The sequence below is a fragment of the Caloenas nicobarica genome, chromosome Z (genome assembly GCF_036013445.1).
Source record: "Caloenas nicobarica isolate bCalNic1 chromosome Z, bCalNic1.hap1, whole genome shotgun sequence".
Classification (NCBI taxonomy): domain Eukaryota; kingdom Metazoa; phylum Chordata; class Aves; order Columbiformes; family Columbidae; genus Caloenas; species Caloenas nicobarica.
Genome location: NC_088284.1, coordinates 4,061,080 through 4,084,550, shown reverse-complemented (window position 1 = coordinate 4,084,550; position 23,471 = coordinate 4,061,080). Strand labels below are relative to the sequence as shown.

The following is a 23,471-nucleotide window of genomic DNA, read 5'->3' as shown; positions in this document are numbered from 1 at the left end:
GGGAAGCTGCGGGGAATGGCTCTCATTCCTCAATGGCCACCATCCCTGGGGGGGTCCTGCTCCTGTTCCTTCTCCCAGGGCCTGGTTCCAGAGCCTTCCCTGTGCCCTGCTTTTATCTCTGCACCTTTACTGAACTTGTGGTGTTCATCTTCTGGCATTCACTGCTGGGAGCACACATTCTAGTGGTTACATATTTGCTTTGTATCACTTTTACTATTATTGTATTTCTTTATTGATTATTATTTATCATTTAGGATGAGAGGAAATGGCCTCAAGTTGCACCAGGGAAGGTTCAGATTGGATATGAGGAAACATTTCATCGTGGAAAGGGTTGTGAAGCACTGGAACAGGCTGCCCAGGGCAGTGGTGGAGTCACCATCCCTGGAGAGGTTTAAAAGATGCATAGATTGATGGGTTGATGGGTTAGTGCTAGGTTTAGTTTGTGGTTGGACTCAATGATCTTATGGGTCTCTTCCAACCAAAATGATTCTATGATTCTATTAAATCTGTTTCTCTTTCATCTCATGATTCTTTACTCCTCTTTCCTTCTCTCCAGAGAAGGACAGATGAGTTCTGCCAGCCCAGCACCAAACAATATCAGACAGGCATCCTGGGAATGAACACAGTGAGAATTACATTGCTGCAGCTCTTGTAGATGCTGAGGCTGTTTCCACAGGGCTGGAGGGAGCAAAGTCATAAAGTTTGATGGGTTCTGGTTCAACTGCAAACCATTCACTCCAGCACCCAGGTGAAGTTGCAGGTTTGCTTGTGTAAGCCATAACTGTAAAAGAGTCCCAAAGTGAATGAAACGGTGGTTTACATCAGCCTAACAGGTTCCTTAAGTTCGCTAACTTCTTCTCTGCCCTTTCTTCTATAATTCACTCTCTCAAGACTTCCTTCTCCAGCCTCTTCTCTGCCTGTCACAGCAATTTCGCAGCCTTATAAACCTCTCAAGTATGCCACACTTCTGATATTTCAGATTCCTCCAGTGAGCCAGGGAGGCCAGGTTGAAAAAAAAGTACCCTTTGACTTTCCCAAATGAATGATGAAAATAAACTGAACAACAGAAGGCCAGCAGGTCCTCCGCTTCGGTGTGTTAACAGATAGTGCCTCTGAAAACTACCCAGAAATGGGAAAACTCGACAGTCTGCTGAACGTGACACATTGTGATGCACATTCCCAGGTGTTCTGAAAGGAAAGGATTCTGAGCTGCCTTGGATAAGGAGGATAACGCTGAGGAGGTCAAGCTCAGGTATACTGAGAGTCTGCTTTGAAGCCTTGAGTCCTTTTAAGTGGTAGAAGGGGAGAAAGGACAGAGTTAAAGGAGGTTTGGCTAAAAAAAAAAAAAACACACAAGCAGCTGGGAAGAGGACATTTGGAGAGGCTTTTGGCAAGAGACCAATGACAGAGCAAGAGGAAAGGTGGAGAATTCAAGAGGGAAACTTCTTAACGTTTGCTTGGAGCTCACCAAGTGGGAGGAGAAACCAACTAATTAGTAATATCAGGACAGGAGCCATGATAGCCTATATAAACTGGTGAGGCATTTTCTTTTTCCCACTGTCTTAGCCCTGCTTTCTTTCCATCCCAGCCAGCAAAGCAACATCTACCCCTGAACTCTTCGGAGAGGTAAGAGCAATCTGTTTGCTTCTTTTAATGCATAGCAATAAACATGCACCCTTTTGCTGAGCTACTTACTTACCCGGAGCTTTTTTCTCTCCCAAAATACCTAAGAAGCAGCATTTGAACAGTGCTCCTGAGTGAGAACAGCTAAGGCTCAAGAGGAGCACGGGGCTTAGGGGATGTCATAAGAAGTTCAGTTATTGAGGATTTTCTAGCAGGGTGAGGATTTACTAGTACTACTTAGCCCAGTTGGCTGAACCTTTGAGGGGGAAAAAAAAAAAAAAGAGCTGGAACTCTTCAACATCTCCTTTTTACTGCCTTTCCATTCTGCAAAATGAAAAATACCAAGACAGTAATAATATATAGTTAATGTGATAGTATCTCTGGATTTCTCTGACCCTGCGAGACTGATCTCTGAAAATTGAATTGCGAATGAGCTTAATGAATATTTGAATCTGAGGGATAAGCTTTCCTTTGAACTAATGCTTTGGAAATATATCTTCTATGGGGAAAACCTGAACTATTTTTTTCAGTGATGGTCAAGTGCATTATAATGTCTTTGTTTTGGGGAGTGTGCTTGTGCACACGTGTTCCTATACATAACACAACACTATACTTCTCCAGCTTTACTAAACTGGTGACATTACACAGGCTGTGCTGGAATCAAAGTTGCTGAGAATCTGGCCCTTTCCTCCTATTGTACTTGGATGCAGGAATTCCTCTAAAAACATGCTGCACACAGAGCTGGCTGCCCGCACACTTCACAGCAACAATTTGGAGAATGCAAGATACAAAGACTATCATTGTGCAGTAGCAGTTCCTTGGACAAACAAATACCATTCGGTAATTTAAATCCTCTAGATTTACAGAGTATCCTGGATTTCATCAGGGAGAAAGGAAAATTCCAGGAAGAAAAGAAAGTGCTAGGTAAAAGTTTGCTGCATTTTCAGAGATAAAAGCCCAACACCTAGTGACGCAGGCACCAGCCTGGAAATAACCACTACCTGGTAGTATTAAAAAATTAGCCAAATAAAAGCCTCTGCTTCTCTCCCAGCTGCAACACAGCACCACTCTAACAGGCATAACACACAATGAATGTGTGACAGGGCTTGTCTCAGTTTCAGTATGTGAATAACAAAGTATTTGCAGGCCAGATGTTGCAGGAGTGCAGCAGCAGCACAGGGTCTGCTTCGCTGCAGCTATAACGAGTCATTGCTGAGATGCCGTAGGTATGGTGTGACATGGAAAAAGTTTATAAAAGTGGAAGAGAAATTGACTTAGGGAGACAAGAAATTGCGTAACATTGGTAGTTTGTTATGAGACATTTATTAACTCTGAAAAGATGATTAAAAAAATAGATTAGCTTCTGGACCCTGTGATGATTTCATTTTCATGCAAGAGAAACATCTGTTAGTTTGGTTTGGATTTTTTTTTTCTATTCTCATGAGTTCCATTTCACAGCTGATACAAAAGTATTTAGATACTTTTAGCTGCAAAACTTTCCCTCTCACTTACATGAGCAGCCCTTAATGAGGATGGCAGTGAGACATTATCCAGTGGCACAAAGATATCTAGGCAAGAATGAGCAACAAACATCTGGAATCACTGGGGAAAACCATCAGTGCCCCAAATCTAGCTCTCACTTTCCACAGTACACTATGGCAAATAGTTTCAAACAGTTCCTCTGAACGCGCAGCAGAACACAAGTCGGTACTTGCACCACAAGAGGTGAAAATCAGATTCAGACTTGCTCTGCCTGGGTCCTGTTGCTACTCCTACACACCAGCATCGGGAGCCCACATTGTATTTCCTACCAAATGTGTGTCTGGAGCAACTCTCCAGAGCACACGTGAGACCAGGCAGCGCACTTCAAGCTCTGTGTCCGAGAGCAGGGCTTACACAGTCCTTAGTTAAGAATCTGAGATCAAAAACCATTTTTTCTACACTGAGAGAAATAAAGAACAAAAAAAATAAACCTGCCCCGCTGCAGAAACCAAACAGTAGTTTTCAGCAGAATAGCACTTTCACAATATATTTCCATTTGCTTCCTCCACATACTAGGAAAAAAAAAAAAAAAAAAAAAAAGAAACTTAACTGAAAACTACATGTTAATGTAACTTCAACAGCAGGTCTTCAAAAGACCTGCTGTAGACTGACCTTCATGGAATCACTGTCGGAACACACACATATCAGGTTGAATTAAAATTCAGACATCACTGCCTTAAAAATCTCTGAGCACCTCCATTATTGTGTAATGAGACACCATTTGTCTTCTGCCCTTTCTCAAATAGCTGCTATTGCCTACTCCCTAAAACAAATTAATGTGTTGGCAGATCCTTAATCTGAGCATTTATGGCAGCTACTGCTTCTTACAACGTCAGAAATTATTAAAATTGCCCAAAATATTCTATGCTGGTGCCAGTTTCTATTTGGTTCATGGCTCCTTTCTACTTTCTTTGGACAACTAAGTAGAAGCAGTGCAAGTTGTCCTTCTGGACAGGTGAAACAAGCCTTACAGCTGTGGTGACAGCCAAACCAACACACACACATAGGAGGCAGCCTCCTCGCAGCACCTGGGATGTGATTTGGGGTGGTGGTGAAGTCAATGGGACTGAATCTGGGTCTTTACATGGTCACAAAGACCCCTACTGAAACTAAGAGTGCTGAAACTAAGAGACCCAGCTGCTCTGCAAGTGATGAGGGTGTTTCATGATGATTTCCTCCCCTTTAGTATAAACAAATTTATGGAGAAGAGGAACCAAAGTTCATGTGATCCTCCTCTAGAAGGACACATCACTTGATAGACAGGGACAGAAAGAACGTAAGTTTGATCAGTGCTGATGGCCAGAAGGTACCTATGATCACCTCTCCAAATCTACTATTTTGAATATTCTGGAAGAACGGGAACATAGAGCTTTGACTCGGGCTTTGTTGGGGGTGAAGTTCAAGTCAGGTCAGTGGAAATGACCCACCTGGTCACCTGCTCTTTTTGCTGTGCCAGGTGCATTGACCTGACTTTATTTCTGCCCATAGAAGCTCAGAGCAGAGGAATTCTGCAATCTCAGGCTTGCACCGTGCAGGACTGCCTTAAGTATGTGATTAAATGCCTTCCTGTGGCAAAGAAATTAATCAGGTTTTGATGAATTAGGGCCTGCAACTTGACCCCTTTTATCCTCCACTGTGCAAGGAGAACAGACAATGACTCCAACACTTCTTCACATGCACATTACACCCCACGCTGCAGACTCCTGTGGTGCTGACAGCTCCTCACTCAGCATGCGTGGAAGCATGTTGGGGATGTTAGCACGGGACACACAACATCACTCTGCAAATGGAAATGCGACAGCCCTTGACTTTATGGATTAGCAACAGAGAGAGCCTAAGCCACATAAAGAGGAAGATTCTTTAAATTGAAAATGTAAATGCACTTTCACCAAATGAAGAACATTTATCTTGGCTGGAAATTTTGATTTAACTGAAAGTGCAGCCAATTCACTTATTCTATTATTTCAGAATAAAATATGAGAAAAGCGAAGGTTAATGAATCAAGGTAATGAATTATAACTGAGCCAAGAAAAAGCCTTCCAGCACCAAGACACCATCCCTAGCAACAGTCTCATCCTTTTCTTTTGTTCTTCCTCTAGTTCTTTTCTTTTCTTCTTCCTCTAGTTCTTTCCTCTTCCTCTTTGCCTTTGTGTTCTACACAAAATCCAACATTCTTCTACATACTGGTCCTGTCTTCAGCCTCTTTCATATGGCACCTATCTTTGCCTTCACTGGGACCTGCCAGAAGGCAGAAAATGCTTGTTTGTTATTTCTGCAAGTATTTACTACTTCCTGAAATGACACCATCAGCCTTCCAATTACATACAGTAAGAAACTGGCCAGGATGTACATTAACCAGCCATTTCCCTACGCAGACTCAGAGCTGCTTGACCATATATGTAAGTGTAATGCCCAGGGGGAGGCTGCTTCAGCTTAAGTACTCAGCACCTGTATTTCTGAACTATGAATTCTCTTCCCCAGGTGCCAAGATGGCTTTTACTGAAGTTGCAAGTGAGTCAAAGGATAGCTCAAATTATTACTTGCTTGTATCATCTTATTTAGACTATTAAGTCATGATCTAAATTCTTCACTTCTTGCACAAGCTGTTAGTGACCAGTGAGACCTGAAGCAAATCTGGGTCTGTATTCATTCAACAACGTACCTCTTCTTGTGATTTCTTTGTCCTGACAATTACCAGGAGTTAGTCCTTCTCTTCAGGAAACTGAGTACACACCAGAGAAATGTTTGGTTGGTTTTTAATTTGCAGCTTAACACTAAGAATTGGCCCTTAAACAAAAAATGAATTGCGTATAAGACATCATCTTTAAAATCTAATGTTTACAGTTAGATGTAAGTCTCTGATCCACGTGCCTGAGTGAAGCTGTCTAGAGCTGTGTGAGGTGCTAAAGGGTGTTCCAGCAGCTCCTGGCATGTCTCTCATATAGAACCCATCTCTGTCAGTCCTGCATGGATGCTCCAAACACCTTAACTTAGGCCTAAACATTTCTGTTTGGCCTATAACACTTCCCTCTCTTATGCAAGTCTTGATATACTGCCTTCTAAATTTGAGTCTTTTCATTAGTCCTTGAGGTTTTCATACTACAGGTCCCAAAATGTGATCACTTATCTTGTCTTATGCTAAAGAGCAAAGACAAGTGTAGACCATCTAACACCCTACTGAGAGAAGAAGGCAACGTAACTAAGGCAGAATGGAAAGCAAGCACCTGAATCTGAGCTTTAATCTCTTAAATTGGGTTCTGGGTACTTCTGAAGGTGAGACAGCTGAAAGTACAATAGAGAAAAAAACTGTGTATGTATGCACGTGAGTAACAGAGTAAGACATCATGAACAACCCTCAAACTAAGCCCATATTCATGAGAAAGGTTGAACTGATCCCAACAGGTGACAGTACAGAGACCTATATACCTAACTTTAGGTGCCTATTATTGATGGCTGACAGATTAATTCAAATTGGAAATATAGGGTTAGCAGCAGGGAAAATTTAGCTATTGAAGCAGCTTTCTAGATTCTAGTTCAACTTCTACCAGCTTCTGCGTTCAGCTTCTTTCAAGTTGAATCTTGAGGTAAGCTTTAACTTCTGTGAAGCCAGTGTCTCCTAATGCCACCTAATGTCACCCTTTAGATCAAGAGCTGCTTGACTTCTAGAAAACATGGTATCGCTAAGCAGCATGTCGAAAAGAGGTGAAATACCGCTATGACACGAGGATCAGCTGTTTCTTCTCATGTTCACATCTATGACTGTATGAAAGTCTGGAAGGACAGCACAGCATCCCAAGAGCACTAGAACAGAAAATGTGCTCATGGGGATATGAGAATCAGGTGTTGGGAGTAAGGATTTTCCTCTTTCTGGCTCCAAAATAACACATAGTGAGCAACAGTATGTGGTAGAGAGAATAAACACAGATCAGTAAGAGGCATTGTAATGAACTTTTTTTTTTTTTCCTTGAATTTTACCAAAGGGACCATGGAAAACAGTGTTGATGTCAAGACAGAAACCAAAGGGGAAAGAAATCCAATAAAGCAGAATCCACTAAGCAAAGCTGGGAAGAGAGTTTGCAGAGCTGTTGGGTACATCACCGGAGACATGAAGGAATTTGGAGCCTGGCTAAAAGGTAAATCTACTTCATCATGACTAATAAGGGGATTCCAAAGAAAAATTACATCAAAGGAGTAATAACTAACTTCTCAGTAACATGATTCAAGTTGGAATAGTACAGAAGCTCTCTCTGCCACAATTTATTTCCATTTTGTAGGGGAAAAAAAACAGCTTTGTGCAGAGATCCACATACTGCTTAAATCTTGAGGATGACTGAGATGGCATTTACCTCCCAACATGCCATGTACAAAGCGAATTTAGTCCCACAGAACATAGCCCAGAATGGTAATTTTGTGCTCTGCCATTCTTCATAATGCTCCCTGTCCTATCGGCAGAACAGTTTCTGTCAAGCCCAATGCCATTGTGAAGTTAAATTACTCGTAGGTAGGTGTGTTTGGTTCCTGTAATAAATCAGTAACGGGATACACACACAATTTGCCATCTGAGGCACAGACATCATAAATTAGCCTGTTCGTATGAAACCAGGCCAAGGTACTTTATAACATGGGACTCTGGCAAACACACTGTTCATCTCAGCTTTCCAGCTGTGAGACTTCAGTATAGACCATATTAAATCCCAGTCAGGTTTTACAGTCTTGTTGATTCATTGCTTCAGTCATGCTGCCAAGTCCCACTGCCAAAACTGTTTCTGAGTTTGAAAACAAACATCCCAAATCAGTCTCATCTGCATATATTTTTTTTATTATTATTTAATTTGATCTCTTCCAGATAAACCTCTCGTGATCCAGTTCATTGACTGGGTGCTGCGTGGGATATCCCAGGTGATGTTTGTCAACAATCCCCTCAGTGGGCTTATCATGGTTGCTGGCTTCCTGGTGCAGAACTCGTGGTGGACGCTCACAGGTTGCTTAGGAACAGTTGTCTCAACATTAACAGCACTTATTCTGGGTCAGGACAGGTAAGTTCATCCTTTTCCCCTTCAAAACCAGACTATAGCTCAATGCCGATTTATGTGTTAAAGAAGCAACATGGGTGAAAAACGTATTTAGCCTTCACTGGCTATGTATCTGATCTGGCAGGATCAGACAGATCTTCCCATCAGCTGCATCTGATGCAAACGGACACTGAACATAACTGTGGAAGGGATAGCTGGGGCTGAGAGGACATAGGACTTGGGAAATTGAAGGTCAGTGCCAGAGTCTTGGCAGGTTGTCATCACAGAGTCACGGCTGCATGGGGAGGGGGTGATGTGAGCAAAGCGCCTGCAAGGGAGAAGATTTCAGGGAAGGACTGGGCAGCCACCATATGAGGAAAGGCTGAGAGAACCGGGCTTGTTCAGCCTTGAGAAAAGACGGCTCAGGGCAGACCTCATCACCATGTTCCACTACTTAAAGGGTGGATACAAGGAAGATGGAGACTCCCTTTTTACAAGGAGTCACATGGAAAAGATGAGGGGCCATGGGTACAAGTTATTCCTGGGGAGATTCTGATTGGACACAAGAGGGAAATTTTTCACCATGAGATCAGCCATTGGAATAATCTACTCAGAGAAGTCATGAATCCCCCAACATTGGACACTTTTAAGATTGAGCTGGATACAGTGCTGGGCCGTATTGTCTAGACTGTGCTTTTGCCAGGAAAGGTTGGACCAGGTGATCCTTGTGCTCCCATCCAGCCTGCTATTCAAAGATTCTCTGAGTCTGCAGCTGTTTCTCTCACACAGATCAGCCATTGCAGCGGGTCTGTATGGCTATAACGGCGTCTTGGTGGGATTGCTTATGGCTGTCTTCTCTGCCAAGGGAGACTACCACTGGTGGCTTCTCCTGCCAGTAGCACTGGTGTCCATGACGTGGTAAGTTGGATGGCTACTCTGCTTCTTATTCCAGCCCCACTGTCCCCACACCAAGACTGAGTTGTTGTATTTTTAGGCACCATACAGACTACAATGAAAAAGAAATACAACTGACACATATGTGCTCCTACATCTGTGTCATTGTTTGCACTTTTAAACTCAAGTGTAATTGTGAGACAAATAAAATACCCACATAATCACAAATAAACCCAATGGGCAAAAGAAAAATCAATGGCTGATCATATCTAATTCAGTGCCCTAAATGTTAGCCATATTGCTGCAATGCGTCAATGCATCTTTCTCTCAAGCAGAACATTATTTTAACTATTCCTCACCACCATCAACCACAAGCATTTAATCTGTTGAAGCCACCATATAAAAATGTCCTGAAAATTTACCTCCTCAGGCATAGAAGCTGATCAGTGGTCTCAAGACATGACAGTTGATGTTAATGAAAACAAACTAATATACTTCACTCATATTTATGACACCATAACCTGCAAGGTACTTGGACAGCAAAAAATTTGAAAGCTGGTCTTTTGCCTCCAGATGTCTAGTGGGAGATTGCTAAACCACGCATATCATCTGTCTGCCTGAAGTTCATGTAGTGTTATACTCACTTTAATAAGCACAGCTTTGATGTCAGCCTTTACTTCTGATCCATTAGCTTGAAAAAGGACACACAGCCACCTTCACAGTTCATGCAGACCTGGCACGGGTGTCCTAAATTCAGTCCACTTCAACTGTTAAAAAAAAAGAGGAAATACTGAGACTGGTCTGTGGAAAAAATTCCATTAAAACACTGGATCCTCCACACGAGTTGGGGATCTTGGCTCATTCACAGCCATCAAACTCACCCCATATATTGCATAATGTGACAGGAATCTATACATTGATAACGGCCTGGGAAGGGTAGGAAATTTGCCAAGTGTTACCAAATGACCCTAGCGTATCTCTGATTTTATCAGAAAGACTAAGGAAATTAAACTTTAAATATATATATATATATCTCCTGGGATTAGTGTTTTGGTTTGTTTTGTTTTTCCTAGCTGACAAGCTCCTAGTGACACCATTTTGCTCTTCTTGCAGCCCTATTTTCACCAGCGCTTTAGGCTCAGTCTTCTGTAAGTGGGATCTACCTGTTTTCACTTTGCCTTTCAACTTGGCCTTGACCCTCTACCTGGCTGCATCAGGACCCCATAACCTCTTCTTCCCTACAACTGTCATCCAGCCTGCAACAGCAACACCAAACATCACCTGGACAGCTGCTGAAATGCCAATGGTAGGATTTTACAAATAAAACCACTACAGAATCATATTTTCTTCCTTTATGTTACTGCGTTATGGCCTGGCAATACAAAATTGCATTTATAAGATATCCATTGTCCAAAATGTAAAGGTTTACTCTAGGAATTGACATTTTTGATAGCTTGAAAATAAGAATCTTTTTGATATCTGGTATGTTTCATTTACAGTTGGATCTAAATTATAATCTCCAAAGAGCCTTTAGAATCTAAATACCTATCACCGTGCAAATACTGATCAGCACCCCATAGATGAGGCTATGCCGAGACTACAAATTAACTCATAGGTTAATTTTCATTTTCCATGTAGAGTGTGCTGTGTTTATAAAATTGCATCTTTCTGATTAGAATGGAACAAGTAGATATTACCATGGAAGAATGGTTACAAACTTGGTTGCAGGCACATGTTCACATATTTTCAGTTCATATCCAAGGGGCACCTTTCAAAAAAGAAAATTATTCTCCTGCATAGTCTGGTAAACAACATAGATACTAGACTAATAGCTTTCCCCTAAGGCTCAGTCGACTATTTTGAGGAATTCCCAGGGAGTGATTAAGGAAGTTAATTGACACTAAATAGCAATCCACACAAGCGACATTTCTAAAAGAATTACTACCATGGTGCATAATTTTATGCAGACTGTAAATGGACTGTCCCATGTGGAGGAACACAACATTTTGACAAAAAGTGTCTGTCCTGGTTTCGGCTGGGAAAGAGTTAATTTTCTTCCTAGTACCTTGTATAGTGCTGCGGTTTACATTTAAAATGAGAATAATGTTGATAATACACTGAGGTTTTAGTTGTTGCTTAGTCAAGGACTTCTCAGCTTCTCACAGTGTGCCAGGTGTACAAAAAGCTGGGAGGGGGCACGGCCAGGACAGCTGACCCAAACTGGTCAAAGGGATATTCCATACCATATAATGTCATGGTCCATGTATATCTTGGGGGAAGCTGCCTGGTGGAACTGCTGCTCAGGGACAGGTTGATTATCAATCACTGGGTGGTGAGCAATTGCATTTTGCATCACTCATTTTTTACTATCGTTATTATTGCTGTTATTATTATTATTATTCTTTCTCTTTCTGTCCTATTAAACTCTCTTCATCTTAACCCATAAGGTTTACCTTTTTTTCTGGTGCTCTCCTCTATCCCAGTGGAGGGAGGGTGGAATGAGCAGACAACTGTGTGTGGTATTTTGCTGCCTGTGTTAAACCACAACAGTGTCCTAAAACCATTTCTAAGCTGTAACCAAGTTGGGCTCTGTCCCACCAACCCAGCAATTCTCATTGAAATTCCTGGTGAATCCCAAGGGAGTTTTAGGTATACAAACACATCAGGAATACAGACTTACCTGAATAAAGCCTTGTAATTCTGTTCTATTACATTATTGGCCACTTCGTCCTCATATCAGCCCACTCAAAGCTGAATACCTTCTCAAAGGCATCATCTATTTCCATTTCCTAGATTCACAGTCATGCATCATAACAGAATGCAAAAATGGCCAAGTCAGCAGCACGTGTAAGGATGATTAAAAAAGTCCTTTCCAAGTCCTTTCACAAAAGACATTTACCTTTGATATTAGAGCAAAAACCTGGCAGAGGAGCTCATGGCTAGGGAATAAGGCAGAACTCATTTTCATCAAAGGGAAAACCCTGTGGAAATGTCCTGACATCTCCTGAGAAGTGTTCAGACTTTCCAGTTACAGTCTAGAAAGAGAGACTGCATACAACAAATGCCAAACATGAACCTGGCTAAGAAAAAAAAAAAAAAAGTTTTCTTAAAAAATAAATGAAATTACAGAGCTAATAACAAATTGCCTCTCTTTTTTTTTGGCTTTTTTTATTTTTCTTTCAAATTTCTGCAGCTCCTACAATCCATTCCAGTTGGGGTGGGCCAGGTTTACGGCTGTGATAACCCTTGGACTGGGGGGATCTTCCTAATTGCTTTATTCATCTCTTCTCCACTCATTTGTCTGCATGCGGCAATTGGATCAGCAGTGGGGATGCTGGCAGGTAAGGATTTGACTTGTGTCACAGGTCTATATAAAAGCATGGGGAATAAAAGAGGAACTGCAATGAGTGGAACATTCACAGTCACAAATGTTTCTCCCATTGGAGAATGACTGCTTGAAAAAAAAATTATGTATACACTTCCGTTTTAAGAATTCTTTTGATTGACTTCCCCATTCTCTTACCTTGTTTTATGATGGTGGAAATCTTCAGAAGAAATAAGACTATTTTTGGCTGAAATGAATTTTTATCATGAAATACTTCATTTCTGAATATATTCTGATGGTTTTAGGAGCAGCTTAATAAAAACCGCAGCCATCAGTCTGAATGTGCAGGCCTCAGGGATGCATTTAGGGCTCACATGTATGCTCTTTCACTTATATATCTTCTGCTGAAATAATATGGACAAATTCAGCTCAGCAGCACCAGGGAAATTCTGCCATGACTGCATTCGACTAAAGTGCCTCTAGTCTTAAACCGTAGCAACACAACTACAGATAGGAAGTCAGCGTACATATGCAGGCTGGAGCCCTAAAAAGTTGAATTCATGCCATTTCTAGCTCCTCTGATCCCTTTGGCCAAGGAATGACAAATCTTCGATTTATTTTGCAGCTCTGAGCTTAGCAACACCTTTTAGTGAAATCTACTCTGGGTTGTGGGGCTACAACAGCTCCCTCTCATGTGTCGCAATTGGAGGCATGTTCTACGCATTCACCTGGCAGACACATTTGCTGGCAGTTGCCTGTGGTACGTACCCTACAGATTTTCACTACTGCCATGTTTCCTTCTGAAGTGAAACAAGATGTGTTTATACTGGAGGTGGGCTGAATCCGGATGGCCACCTCTAGACAGAACAGATGGACTTAGGTGAGACTGAAGAATGGTGGAGCTTGATGTTGGAGCCATCGCTCTAATGTACCCTGACAAAATAAAAGTGGTACTTTTGTTTTCAGCCAAGGTTGTGTTCAAAACAAGAGGTGTAATCAGTGGATGCTGACTAACTGAGGTCTTTGAAATTAGATACTTAATTGTGAGGCATTAATTGTGTTCATTGAGTGTTGCTAGATGCATCATGTTGTTTTTTCCGGTCATAGATAGAATCTCAAATACCTTTCTTTTGGGAAGGACATATCTAAACTTCAAGAAAACTGGAGGTCCAGATCAGTCCATACCTGCAGTTAGACAATAGAGTTTCTTCAGTCTGTTGAAATGGAAACCAAATGCATGAGCTAGGCAACACAAAATGATTGAAGAATTATTTATAAGGCAATTCCATATGAAATTTCAATATCACTGTGAGCTGGGAGTGAAACTATTGCTCATTCAGTGCTCATATAAAAAAGATTTAGCTTTGTATCTCATTGACCCACCCTCTAGCCCTAGGGGCATGAAAGATGGGGGTGGAAGGGTTATTTTCCTCTTTAACCCCATCCATCATGCTACATACTTTCCACATCAGTCCATTTTTCAAAACCCCTTTCCATAGTCACATTTTTCATCACTCCAGTTCTTTTTTATTTTGCCCTTTCCATGAGCTCCAGGTTGGAGGGGACACAGTGCAAAGGAAAAAGCTTTCAGAGGGGCTGTCCAGGTGTGGTCATAAACATTGGCTGAGCTACCCAAGGCAGTGTGAGATGTTTATCCCTGCTATTTTCCTCCATGAGCAACTGAACTCACCAGGAACTACCTTTCTTTTTCACAGCGCTCTTCAGTGCCTACCTGGGAGCAACAGCGAGTAACATGTTGTCCGTGGTAAGTACCTTATCAGCTGAGGTCTTGCTTCCAACAGCAGATCTGAACACTCTATGTTTTCTTGGCTTGTCAGGCAACACACCAAGACTTGGAGAACAATTCAGCCAAAGGCAGAGCTGATCCAGGAGAGGGGACACTATCTGCCCAGGGATTTGGTGTGGTTCCCACTGAAACAGGCCACTTTCAGCCATAATCACTTTTCACGCTCAGAGCTTGCCACAATTTCCACGGCTCAATCCTCAACACGTCTGAGATAATTATATCTCTATACTTAGTGCTAGAAGCTATTGAGTAAAGGGCCCTCCACATGTATAAAGAAACCTCAAATTTGCTTTAGCTGCTTTCCCCAAATGCCAAAAGACAGTCAGTACAGCAGCTCAGGATAAAAATGAATGTTTCTGGCAGCCACTCCTGTCTCATCTCCATCCAAGACTACTGCAGATGCACAAAGAGAAGGCAACCTTCTCACCACAGATGGTAGATGTTGCGGGTTAACGCACAATGTCAAGATCTCATAAATACTGCCTCCTCAAAGAGGGACTCCATGCAAAATGAAGTCAAGGCTTCCTTGGCAAAGCTTATTCCAAGTCGCCTGACTCTAAGTTTTGTTTAAGGGTTAAAGGGTCAAATGAAAGAAAGACACATATTAAATAAGTGGTTTATGTTTTTACTTGCAGTTTGGGGTGCCATCAGGAACATGGTCTTTTTGCTTGTCTGCGCTGACCTTTCTGTTAATAACCACAAATAACTCTGCCATCTACAAGCTACCGCTCTCCAAAGTCACCTATCCAGAAGCCAACCGAGCTTACTATCTGAAGATGAAGAAACATCGGAAGTCTTGCTATGAAGTATAAAGACCAAACATGAGAGATACTTCGAAGATTTTAAGGCAGGAGTGCAAGGTGCTTCCCCCCAAAAAATCCATTATTTCTGTGCTACAAAGTCAAAAGACTAAAAAAAATGGCGCCTTCTGAGTGGGGAGACTTTTTCCATCACATTCATTTGTCCTGTCCTGATTAAATAGGACTGTGCTGTGCTGGAAGGACCTTTCCCAAGACCAATCTGTAATGATTTAAAAGCACATATGCCTGAAAAGACACTTGAATTTGAAGTAGTGGGGAAAGCACCTAGAAATTGGGAAAAAAAGGCAAAAAATCTGTGAAATTTGTGAAATCCAAGTCACAGCAATCGGACATAAAGCAATAAAGAGCAGAGCATCTCTCACCATCTGATGGGACCTCTAATTAACAGCTAAAACCAGCTTATAACAGCAATAGGATGTGTCTTAGAGAGCTTCATAGTAGCAGAGAAGTGAGATAAAGAGTACCCTTTGCTAAGTAGGAAATAAGTGGTTGAAGAATTCTGCCTGAAGAATCTCTCAGGCCCGCTGGAGAGAGATTTCTGCTAGCAATCATCACACGCAAGATGGGCACAGATAAATTGCAGTTAGCATTGCTAACACATGCAAGACTTGTGTAAAAATCACCATAATGGCAGGAAGCAAGTGTCTATAATCCCTAGCTTTTTGATGTTTTAATTTGCATTAGGCTCTAATATTGTTTCATGAAAAAACGTTTTAGGCCTACCCAGCTGCAGAGAAAGATCTGCAGGCTCAAAGCCAAGAAGGCAACTGCCAGTGAAGATAATCTTTTTCAGCAAAAAGAAAATGTAAGAAGTTACATGATTTATGTTGATCTTGAGATTTTTCTTAATACTTGAATTTGGCCATGGGCTAGCAGAGGAGAGAACAGTAGCAAAGTCACTATTGTCCCTTTTCTATACAATAAAATGTATCTGTTCAGTCTGTATACAAGCAGAACTAGTTTGAGCTGATCTTCTTGATGCACACCACCCACCTAGCCCACAGATACCAAGCAGCAAAATGGTGCGCTGTCCCAATCTGTTACCAAAGTCACTTCTATGCCGTCTCTTTCCGCTCCATGATGGGAAGAAGATCACTGGGGGACTGTTGGATGTAGCAGAGATCTGCAGGGGACCAAACTTGTGCCACCTTAGCACAGGGTCCTGGAGTCCTCAGGCAGGAAAGGAGGAAGCTGACCTTGCACCCAACCGGGCTAGTCACCTCAATGGTTTGGTCACCTCAATGGTTTGGTCACCTCAAACTCAGACACCTTCCTACCTGGTTCACTGAGATACTTCATCTCATGTTGCAACTGACATCTTCATCACGAACACTCCGTGTGGCCAGGTCCTTCAGTTGGGATTAGCCTACACGCAGTAATGTCATAGAATTGTAGAATGGTTTGTATTGGAAGAGACCTTTAAATGTCATCTTGTCTATTGCCCCTGCCATAAGCATCTTCAACTAGATCAGGTTGTTGCTCCTGGGAAAGTAGATCAAAACCTGTTCTTCTTGTAGCAGAGGAAATAAAAGGTAGCCTTTGAGTAGTGATACTGGTGATTTTTGAGGTTGGGGAGGGAAAAAAAGAGTCTTTTTATGAAAACCAAAAAGATCTGAATGAAAAATACTTGGGATTAACTGCTGGAAGTATTTTCTGCTGAAGCATTGGGTTTTCAGATGTTTGACAGTATTTCTGTATGACTGACACTCCAGAGATCACTTGTAAAAAACATACCATTTGCTGTGTTCTACTTGGTAAATATCTACACAATATTGTGTGGGGATAATTTTTAAAACACATATTCATACTTCTTTGAGTTTGGTGTAAGTTTTCTTATGTTATCACCACTAAGCTCTTCCAAAGATAGGTTACCTCTTAAATAAGTGGTCTAGAAGACACTGGAAAAGAAAATTATGAAAACAGTGTGTGGGGGATATTTAGGAAATTTTAACTTCTGTATAGGTGGCACAATCAGCTGAAGACAGAGTCTTGTGCAGAACTACAGTTGGGGCTGAAAACTTCCTTGAGACCAGACAGGTCTTGTTCCCAGGGCAGATGCTAGCAGGACCCATAGACTGGGGTTAGACAGGGTCATATTCTGTCCTGAGGGTGCACCTCTCCACTTTTCAAATTGTGATGGAAAAGGATGGTGTCTGAACTCACATCTCCCCACCCAGGAACACAAGTGCCCCAGAGAGTAAAACCTACAAAGGCTAGCTTTCAATCTTTATGTCAAAATCTGCACTTGGATAAGAGCACATACTTTATGAGCAGTGCGAATCATCAGTTTTCCTCTGACTGGTGCTGTTTCAGCTTGCCGTTGCTGAGCAACAGCGACATTTCGGAAGCGCTGTAAAGAAGCCATAGGCACAGAACAGAAAAACAACAAAAGACGAAGGACATGTCTCAGCCATTATAAAGATTTTGCACATCATTCTGAATAAATTCTTCATTTTATGCTACCCAGAGAATTCATTCTTTCCATCATCTCATGCAAAATAACAGTTATTTTGTAATTTGACATGTGTATCAGTCAGAACATGCATATCATGCTTTTTTCCCGTTATTATTCATAACACAGTCTTTGTTAGCAGAACTAATTTAGATTATTATTGAAACCATTCTCTTTTTTCTCTTTACATCAAATAAATGCTATTCAAGCCACATTTTTTTTTTCAAGCACTCTTTGCATTCTTGTTTCTGACACACAGGTGATGTACGACTCATAAGAAACATTTATGCTGGGCAGGAGTTTTGGGGCACTTTCCTGGACTACTTCCTTCTCAGTACCAGTATAATACAGCAAAAGAGGTGTCACTGCATTTAATATTAAAAAAAAAAAAAAAGAAATTGAAATCATCTGTTTGGAATCAGATTTTATCTAAAAGTCTAACTCAAATGGACTGCCTCACTACGAATTCCTAAGCCACTCTCATTGCTTCTGTGGTTCTTAGGGACATGGTTTGGAGGTGGACTTGGCAGTGTTAGGTTAGCAGTTGGACTCTAGGATCTTAAAGACCTTTTCCAAGCAAAATTATTCTATGATGCACATAATTCTCTCCAAGAGTCCCAGTTCCATGTCAAGCAGCTGCCTCAGTCTCCACCATTGGACACTGGTGTGTCTCCTGCCCCCCAGTACGTTCTCCTGTGGTTCGGCTGCCCAGTAGCCCTGGCTGCAGCCACACACCTCGTAGTCCTGCATGGGGTTTGCTGTTGGAGGTAAGAGGAGGGAAAGCATGAATGACAACTTAAGACAAGAAATTGCAGGATGCTGAGCAAGGGCCAGCAGATATTCATCAGTAAAGCCCTATCTTCTCCCCTCACAGATCAGTGCTGCTCTCTCACGGAGCCCAGGGCATCTGGTGGCACCAGCAGTGGTACCAAGAAGTGGGCTACAGCTCTCATTTCCCCTTCCCCCAGCAAACCAGTATCTGGGCAAATGCCGAAAAGGCCAATATTCATCCATGCAGCGAAGATGCTACTGCCTTGGTGATGCTGAACTGGCAGGAGGAAATATTCAGCCCAGGTCACTTAAGAACCAGACCCAAGAGTCAGCTGCAGAAGCAAGACCAAAACCAGGAGGTGTGAGTGCAGCACGGCAGCATTTCAGATGCTCAAACGCGTTAACATGCAACAACAAAATCTCCTTTATTTCATCCTTCAGAGCTGCTGTGGGTTTTTTTTTTTGTTTTACCGTATTGTACATAAAATATAAACAGTAAGAAGAATGCTTGTGTTGGTAATTATCTAATCTTCTGAAACTTGACATTTAGTATAAAGGGTAGCACTGACACAGAATTTGGCCATAGTTAGGAATAATTCACCCACTAAGAAAGACGTCAGCCATTAGAAAGGGAGGGCTGTTCATTTGAAAGAAAAACTAGATTATTTCCCCCTCCCTCAGAGTACAAACTTTGCAAAGGCTACTATGGCAAGCGAATTGTTAGACACAAATGAACATCCCCCTGACGCTTTTTCTTTGTCTTGCCATAGAAATGTGGCTTCAGGTAGCAAGGCCTTTTCCTGTTGCCAGGAGTTCAGCTTACCTGAGGTATGGAATGAGGTGGGAAAATGGTATACCTTCCAAAGCAAAACCAACCCAATGACTTCTGATCCTCATTCTGCTTATTCCCAAAGGCACAGATAGATGAAGGTAATTTGCAGTTAGTTTCCCATGTGTACAAATGGGAAGTGTATAAGCAGGAGCTGGAAGCCCTAATATTTCATAGAACTGGGCCAGACGACTTGGGTTTAGGTCCCCAAAGGCTACATCCATGCTGGTAAATGAAAAGGATCAGCTGCTGGCACACAGACACCCATCCTGCTTGATGGAGCACAGACACTTTGGCATAGTCCCAGTCTTTGTCAACCAGCACAGAATCACAGAACAGTTTGGGTTGGAGGGACCTCCCCAGCTCCCCCAGTGCCCCCCTGCCATGAGCAGGGACATCTGCACCAGCTCAGGTTGCTCAGAGCCCCGTCCAGCCTGGCCTGGGATGTCTCCAGGGATGGTTCATCCACCACCTCTCTGCCCAACCTGGGACAGGCTCTCACCACCCTCAGGGCCAACAATTTCTTCCTCATGTCCAGCCTGAATCTCCCTCCTTTTAGTTTAAAACCATCACCCCTTGTCCTGTCGCAACAGGCTCTGCTCAAAAGTCTGCAGTCCAAAAAGCACTGCAAGGGGTCTCACCACAGCAGAGCAGCGGGACAGAGTCACCTCCCTCCACCTGCTGGCCGTGATCATGGTGATATAGCCCAAAATACGATAGACCTTCTGGGTTGCAAGCACACATTGCCGGCTCGTGTCTAATCTTTCACTCACCAGCACCCCCAGGTCCTTCTCCGCAGGGCTGCCCTCCCTCCCTTCATCCCCAGCCTGTGTTGATACTGGGGGTTGCCCTGACCCCCTCCCACAGACAGTGACCAGACACAACTCAGCAAGCAGCCTGGGCTTCTCTTGTCTCCTCAGCACTTTCCTAAACCAGCTAATCTGTAAAGACATTTCACTTGTAAAGGGGCCCTGAAGGTTAAGCTACCAACCTTGAGGCTGACCCCTTCTGACTTGCTATGACACTTCAATGCAAAGTAAAATAACTTGGCTTCACAGCGTTCCTGCACTTTTGATCAGCAAGAACCCTTTCATGCCGAACGGTTTGCAAGCGCAGCCTCCTGGTCCTGCACTGTGGGGTTGCTGCCCATCCCACCTCCATTGCTGGGGCAAAGATGCCCTCGGCATACATGAGGGGCAGAACACAGGAGACCCTGATTCCTTGCTCTTTACCTGACACAGAAGCACACACCTACGGGTTAAAGAGAGGAATAGAAATAGAGAGGGGGAACATGAGTAACTCCGCACCCTGCTGGTTCTGGGCATCACCCAAGGGTGTCACTGAAGAAGGATGCCACCAAACTACCCTAGTGAGTGATGCAGCTTGAAAGTTGGCCCTAAACGCGAAGTATAGTCAAGTGCCAAGGGAAGGATTTCTCACAACGAATTCAAATGCTTAGAACTTAGCACCAGATCAGTTCTGCAAACAAACAGAAGTATCACTGCTCTGGTGAGACCACCCTGCAGTGCTGGTCCAGCTCAGCACAGGACAGACATGGACCTGCTGGAGAGGGGCCAGAGGAGCCCCAGAAATGATGCGAAGCTGGAACAGCTCTGCTGGGAGGACAGGCTGAGAGAGTTGGGGGGTTCAGCTGGAGAAGAGAAGCTCCGGGGAGACCTTATTGCACCTTTCCGGACTTAAAAGGGACCTGTGAGAAAGATGGGGACAGACTTTTGAGCAGGGCCTGTTGTGATAGGACAAGGGGTGATGGTTTTAAACTAAAGGAGGGAGATTCAGGCTGGGCATGAGGAAGGAATTGTTGTCCCTGAGGGTGGTGAGAGCCTGTCCCAGGTTGGCCAGAGAGGTGGTGGATGAACCATCCCTGGAGACATCCCAGGCCAGGCTGGACGGGGCTCTGAGCAACCTGAGCTGGTGCAGATGTCCCTGCTCATGGCAGGGGGGGCACTGGGGGAGCTGGGAAGGGCCCTTCAACACAAACTATTCGATGGTTCTAAGATTCTATGATTCTACCTGTGTGAGAAAATACATCCCAGTTGCACTTGCAACCTCAGAGTAATTGCTTCCACTTCTAGGCCCAGAGAGGTCAATGAAATTATTTTTGTTAGTAAATAAGATCTCATGTACCTATGATTGCAAAATCAAGAGTTCAAATGCAAATACTTTCTAGGAAAATCTGTATTTTCCTTTCTTTTGCCTCCCATAAAAATATATAGATTGGAAAATGGATGGCAACCATGGGCTTGGAAAATTGACAAACTACAAATCCCCTCTTTTTAGATTAAACATTCTGGGATCAGTCATTAGTTTAATTGGATAAGGCTGAGGTCAGTGGGAGGTTAAGGATCAGGTTTGATAATTAGTATAATTAAAGAAATAATACTAGGAAGAGCATGCCCATAGCATGGCACACTAGGGAGGAAAAGAAGGAATTTTTTGAAGTGGAATTTTCCAGCAAACAGTCCTGGTGCCTCAGCCATAAAGGAGTTATAGAAGACATTGTAATGTATAGTTTGGATGTGGTACTCTAAGAAAATAAGCCACTGTGGACTTCACTGGTGCACAAAGGATTTGCACAGGTGAAGGCACTACTCTCAGAACGTACTGTACTCGCTATGCTCATACCACATAGATACACCAAAGTATAGGACAACCCAGTAGCGTAGTTTTCAACTTTACAGAAAATCTTTTGATGCTCTCCTAACGAGAGTCAAAAAAAAAAATTAAAACAAATTAAACAAAGGCAATTAAGGGTCACATCTCTATCTTTGAACTTTCTTTTCTACTAAAGAGGTCATTCTAATAATCTGATGCTACCTTCGCTTTCCATATTCACTGCTTACAAGCCACAGAAAGAGCAGGCTGCTTAAAGAGATAACAAAACTTGAATAGAGCTTCTAAGAAACAGAGAGGGAAGTTGCAAACTGCTGTGAATGGAAGTAACCTCCCTGCGCTGTCATTGCAAGTTGCGCTGGAATTCAGTCTCATGCACAGGGTGGGACGTTCTGGCAGGTTACATTCTGTATGTGTATTGCAGAGGTTGCAATGTCTATGTGACATGCCAGTCAAATGTGCAGGACAAGATAATTACACATATCTAGAAAAAATAATTTAAACAAAAAAAAAAAAAAAAAAAAAAAAAAAGGAAGAGCAGCTACATCCCCAGATTTTAGGAAAAAAAATGTTCAGAACACTAGTGAGCTACAAATTTTGAAGCCTGACTGTCATTAAGGATCTGGGCATGAATCTCTAGGACTTGTACTGAAAAAAATCAGTATGGGAACTCCACTTTGTGCTGAACATCCGGCATAAAGATGCAACATATGTGCCTCTGAGTACACACATACTGGGCAAACCCTCTGCGTTTTTCTTTCCCATTTCTGAAAGGAAAATGGATCAAACTCTTTTTCCACTTGCCTTTACTCTTTAAATCTCTCGGTAGTCAGGCAACACTTGTCTCCTGCTGTGCTCTCTGTAATTGTAGTGTCTGGTTCTCACCACACACTGCCTCACTAAGTTCTAGAAACACCTCGTTTGACTTCACAGACTCTTGCTGAAATGCCAGACTTCGTAGTCTGGTAGCTACAAACACTTTACACTATGCACAGAGAGAGAGAGAGATTCAAGGCAGAGAGAGAAGCACTTCGGTAAAATAATACAATCATTTCTGAAATAGTTAGCCAAGTAAGAGCAGCTTATCTTCCTCTGTTGACCACAAAAGGGGCTGAGGGCAACTAGACACCCACTTTAATGACAATCAGTTTAGGTGGGACAAATCTGGGCCTTACGTGTAGATCATCAAATGGTTTACGTCCACAATGTAACAGCTCCCAAGAGATACCGCATAACTCTGGTTAACAGCTAACTTAAGCTTAAAGTCAAGATTAGATCCTCAAAGCCCTTACTTAACTCTGCTTTACCCATAAAGTATCCAGAAGACCATGTAGTAAGAAAACTAAATTTAAGGTGTCTCCATGTTGGCATATACATGTGTATTGAGTGTCAAAGTCCTACTCTAGTCAATGGAGATCAAATCAGTGTAAGCCATGGAGTACAGACAGTAATTCAGCTGTCCAAATGTGTGGGTCAGTTTTAGTGTGTGCTGAATCGCTCTCTAGACCCCATGGACAACATTGACTAGAACTACACTGATCCTAACAAAAGCTTGGATGATTGCTCATGTGTGTATACCAACAACCAGGTTTATCATCTTGGGAGATGACCCCACTCACATGCACAGCTCTTTCCGCTTGGACATGTCCAGAACCATCTGCATCCTCAGGCACTCATGCCTGGCCAGTAACCCTCTGGAATGAAGTTCTCCTTCCACCCCACTTGCCTGGAGGGTCTAATCCAGCAGGAAGGGTGAACATCTCA

The 23,471-nt window shown here is 42.7% G+C and overlaps 1 protein-coding gene across 1 annotated transcript; it reads left to right on the top strand.

Annotated features, from left to right (window-relative positions):
* The first annotated feature begins 1,483 nt into the window (after positions 1-1,483).
* Positions 1,484-15,980, top strand: SLC14A1 (solute carrier family 14 member 1 (Kidd blood group)). The gene is made up of 9 exons (XM_065655538.1): positions 1,484-1,626; positions 7,146-7,298; positions 8,012-8,201; positions 8,967-9,095; positions 10,185-10,377; positions 12,265-12,412; positions 13,022-13,156; positions 14,112-14,161; positions 14,839-15,980. Exons 2-9 carry the CDS (start codon positions 7,151-7,153, stop codon positions 15,013-15,015), a joined length of 1,170 nt encoding a protein of 389 aa, XP_065511610.1. The 5' UTR covers positions 1,484-1,626; positions 7,146-7,150; the 3' UTR covers positions 15,016-15,980.
* The last annotated feature ends 7,491 nt before the right edge of the window (positions 15,981-23,471 follow it).

What these genes read in the sequence shown, in the direction of transcription:
- SLC14A1 (XM_065655538.1), top strand. Translation starts at nt 7,151, where the DNA reads ATGGAAAACAGTGTTGATGTCAAGACAGAAACCAAAGGGGAAAGAAAT. An exon ending in GCACTGGTGTCCATGACGTG is followed by an intron (nt 9,096 to 10,184) that starts GTAAGTTGGATG and finishes CTCTTCTTGCAG; the next exon opens with CCCTATTTTCACCAGCGCTT. An exon ending in CAGCTGCTGAAATGCCAATG is followed by an intron (nt 10,378 to 12,264) that starts GTAGGATTTTAC and finishes AAATTTCTGCAG; the next exon opens with CTCCTACAATCCATTCCAGT.